Source organism: Fukomys damarensis, unplaced genomic scaffold (assembly GCF_012274545.1).
Source record: "Fukomys damarensis isolate Sample0158 unplaced genomic scaffold, DMR_v1.0_HiC HiC_scaffold_14, whole genome shotgun sequence".
In the NCBI taxonomy this organism is placed as follows: Eukaryota; Metazoa; Chordata; class Mammalia; order Rodentia; family Bathyergidae; genus Fukomys; species Fukomys damarensis.
The window spans coordinates 49,113,547-49,116,204 of record NW_022900926.1 but is presented as its reverse complement, the minus strand read 5'-3'; the positions used below and the strand labels follow the sequence as shown (position 1 = coordinate 49,116,204).

At 38.4% G+C, this 2,658-nt stretch overlaps 1 protein-coding gene across 1 annotated transcript in view; it reads left to right on the top strand.

Moving 5' to 3' along the window:
• Positions 1–2,658, top strand: part of Me1 (malic enzyme 1) — a 160,194-nt gene that overhangs the window by 1,556 nt on the left and 155,980 nt on the right. The window contains exon 3 of the mRNA XM_010631170.2: positions 6–77. Within this exon, the coding sequence (XP_010629472.1) occupies positions 6–77 (72 nt within the window). The remainder of the gene's footprint in view (positions 1–5; positions 78–2,658) is intronic.

Below are 2,658 nucleotides of genomic sequence, written 5' to 3'. Positions count from 1 at the left end.
TGGAGCGCCGAGCCCAGCGCCTCTGCCACACGGACCAACGCGGCTACCTGCTGACGCGGGACCCGCACCTCAACAAGGTACTCGGCGGGCCTTGGCAGGCTGGGGGCGCCGCGCAGATAGATGGGCGCTCGGAGGTCTGTGCGGGGTGGGGGGGCGGTGTGTGTGTGTCTGTGTGTCTGTGTGTCTGTGTGTGGTGTGCGCACGGAGCCTGGGTACCTTAGCATCCTACTTGGGAGTGGAAGGAAGGATTTGACTTGCTGACAACGCTTCTGGGCTACCGTCCCTCCCCACCCCCAACAAGATCCCAGCCAAGAAAAGCAGTAAGTACCAAGGTGCCCAAATTGGGCGTTTGTGGTATGTGACGATGGCAGGTGGGCTGCCGTGCCAGCCCCTAGGTGCCACCCACTTGCTGTTTCTACTCAGTGTGGCCGTAATTGGAGACTGCTGTGGAGCGCAGTGGCTCTGCTGGTCCAGCTCGGACAGAAATGGGTTCTGAGTGCTTCGGAGCACATTAACCGATTGGGATTCCAACCCCTCTTGGTTTCTAGAGTGACACAGTTACGAGTCTGGGAATGCGTGGTGGGTGGCTTGTCTTGGGCACTTTGCATGACATAGCTTGGTAGAAATGGACTTGGTACTGTGTGAAAAGCTTTTTAAAATTTTTTCTTTTCGAAAGTCTGGTCTTTGTAAATTTTTTTTTTTTAAAAGAACCTGTCCTATTTTTATTGAAAGGAAATTCAGTATAGGCCGTTTTAGAGATTTTTCTTCAAATCCTGGCAACTTATCCTTTTTCTTTACTGGTAATGTAAATATCTCAGAACTAGCTCAAGAAAGTACCTCAGAATTGATCATTTTGCTTCTGTAAATACTAAGCAGTCATACTGTTTGCTATCTTACAGCCAGTTTGTCTCTGGATTGTTCTTTTCTGTTTGTATGTGTGTACTGACATTTCCTATTTGTTCAGTACATTGAAAATGCCATGAATCAGCACAGAGGTCTGTTGAGTTATTTTGACTGTCTCAAACAATCTTTTTGATTAAGTACTGGACCTTGGCTCTCTCCACCCCCATGTTACTGGTGATTTGTTGATAGCTGGAAGATTGGCGATTTATTTTAAAAAAATTATAGCTACTGCAAGTTTCTGTGGTAACAGGCAAGTTTTACAAATCTGTGATTACTTAGTGTTTGTGGTCACAAAGTTTAAAAATTTAAAGAGTTCCTGCTTATTTTTCCCCCTCAAAATCAGTTTGTCAATTTGATTCATTTTCTTAGTTTGTCAATTTGATTCATTTTCTTAGTTTTTATTCTTCAGGTTGGGGCCTATTTTCAGTAGAACAAAGGTAAAATTTGATGTGACAAAGTATTTTATGCCTTTCATGTGTTATCCTGCTGCACTATATGACCAAATTATAGGTTGGCATTTAACAAGATCACCTAAGTAGAATAACCTGTTTGATTTTCTTAAAGACAGGGGGAAGAGTGTCTGTTAAGAGGAAATGATATAGGGAATCCTGAGCAACAGTAATTATGCCTTTACTATCTTTGTGTCAATAATTTGTAATATTAAAATCTTTTTGATTCCGGTTTACCTCTGACAATACCTACTTCAGAATAATAGGGTCACAAAGATCTTCCACCCGAGGCAGATAGTTGTAGGACTGATATATTAAGAACACATTTGTAATTTATAAATGAACTTTGTATTATATCAAACTGGATTCAAAATCTAACCAACTTTGGGGCAATCAGTATAATGAATTTTATTCATTTCTAAGTCCTTAGTGTGGTGGCTTATGGAAATAGTGTGACCTTTATATGCACCATTGAGACCATAACAATGAGTTCTTATTGATCTACCATATATGAAAGATATGTAGGCCTTCATTAGTAGTTCAGGATCATATTTTGGTTTTATGATACTTGGCTCCAAAGAGACTAGCTCTAATAGTGTCTTCACTCTTCCCTAACAGCCCAGCCAGTCACCTGGCAGTAGAAAGGCTACTTTAACCATACTAGCATATACTTTTATCACATTATCTTTGGGTAACTGCAACAACAGTTTTGCAGGTTTTATTTCCATTATTATAATCTGTTCTACAAGTAAGTATGAAAATGATATCTTCATAAATTTGCATTTTCTTCACAGAATGCATTACTCAAGTATTTATTGTATGTTATTTCCTATTATGTTGAATATAAAGTCAATCCATTTGTACTGTCTTGTCTAAATTTATCTTATTAGCTCCCCAATTTAACCATGCATTGAAAAGCTTTGTGTTGATTCTCATACTTAATTCATTCCTTTTTGTGTGTAATTCCTACAGTCAGAATGTCATAATGATCTCTCTATGGAAGCCTTTCCTAATTATCTTAGTCCTACTTGCATTACTTAACACCTGTGTTTTTATGTATTCACTTATACCATATCATTTGTATTTACAGTGCAATTTTTTTCTCATTAATCTTGGTGTTTATATGGCACAGGTCAGAATATTTAGTATTGCTCAGTGGGCGTTAAACAAATGTATGAATGATCCATGTTTTATTATTATTTTTGTCTTTAAACAGTTCTTTTTAAGCAGATAGCTTTTAAGTAGTAGTTTGTGCATTGTCTTAATATAAATATCCTCTTTCATCTTTTTTTTTTTTTTTTTTTTT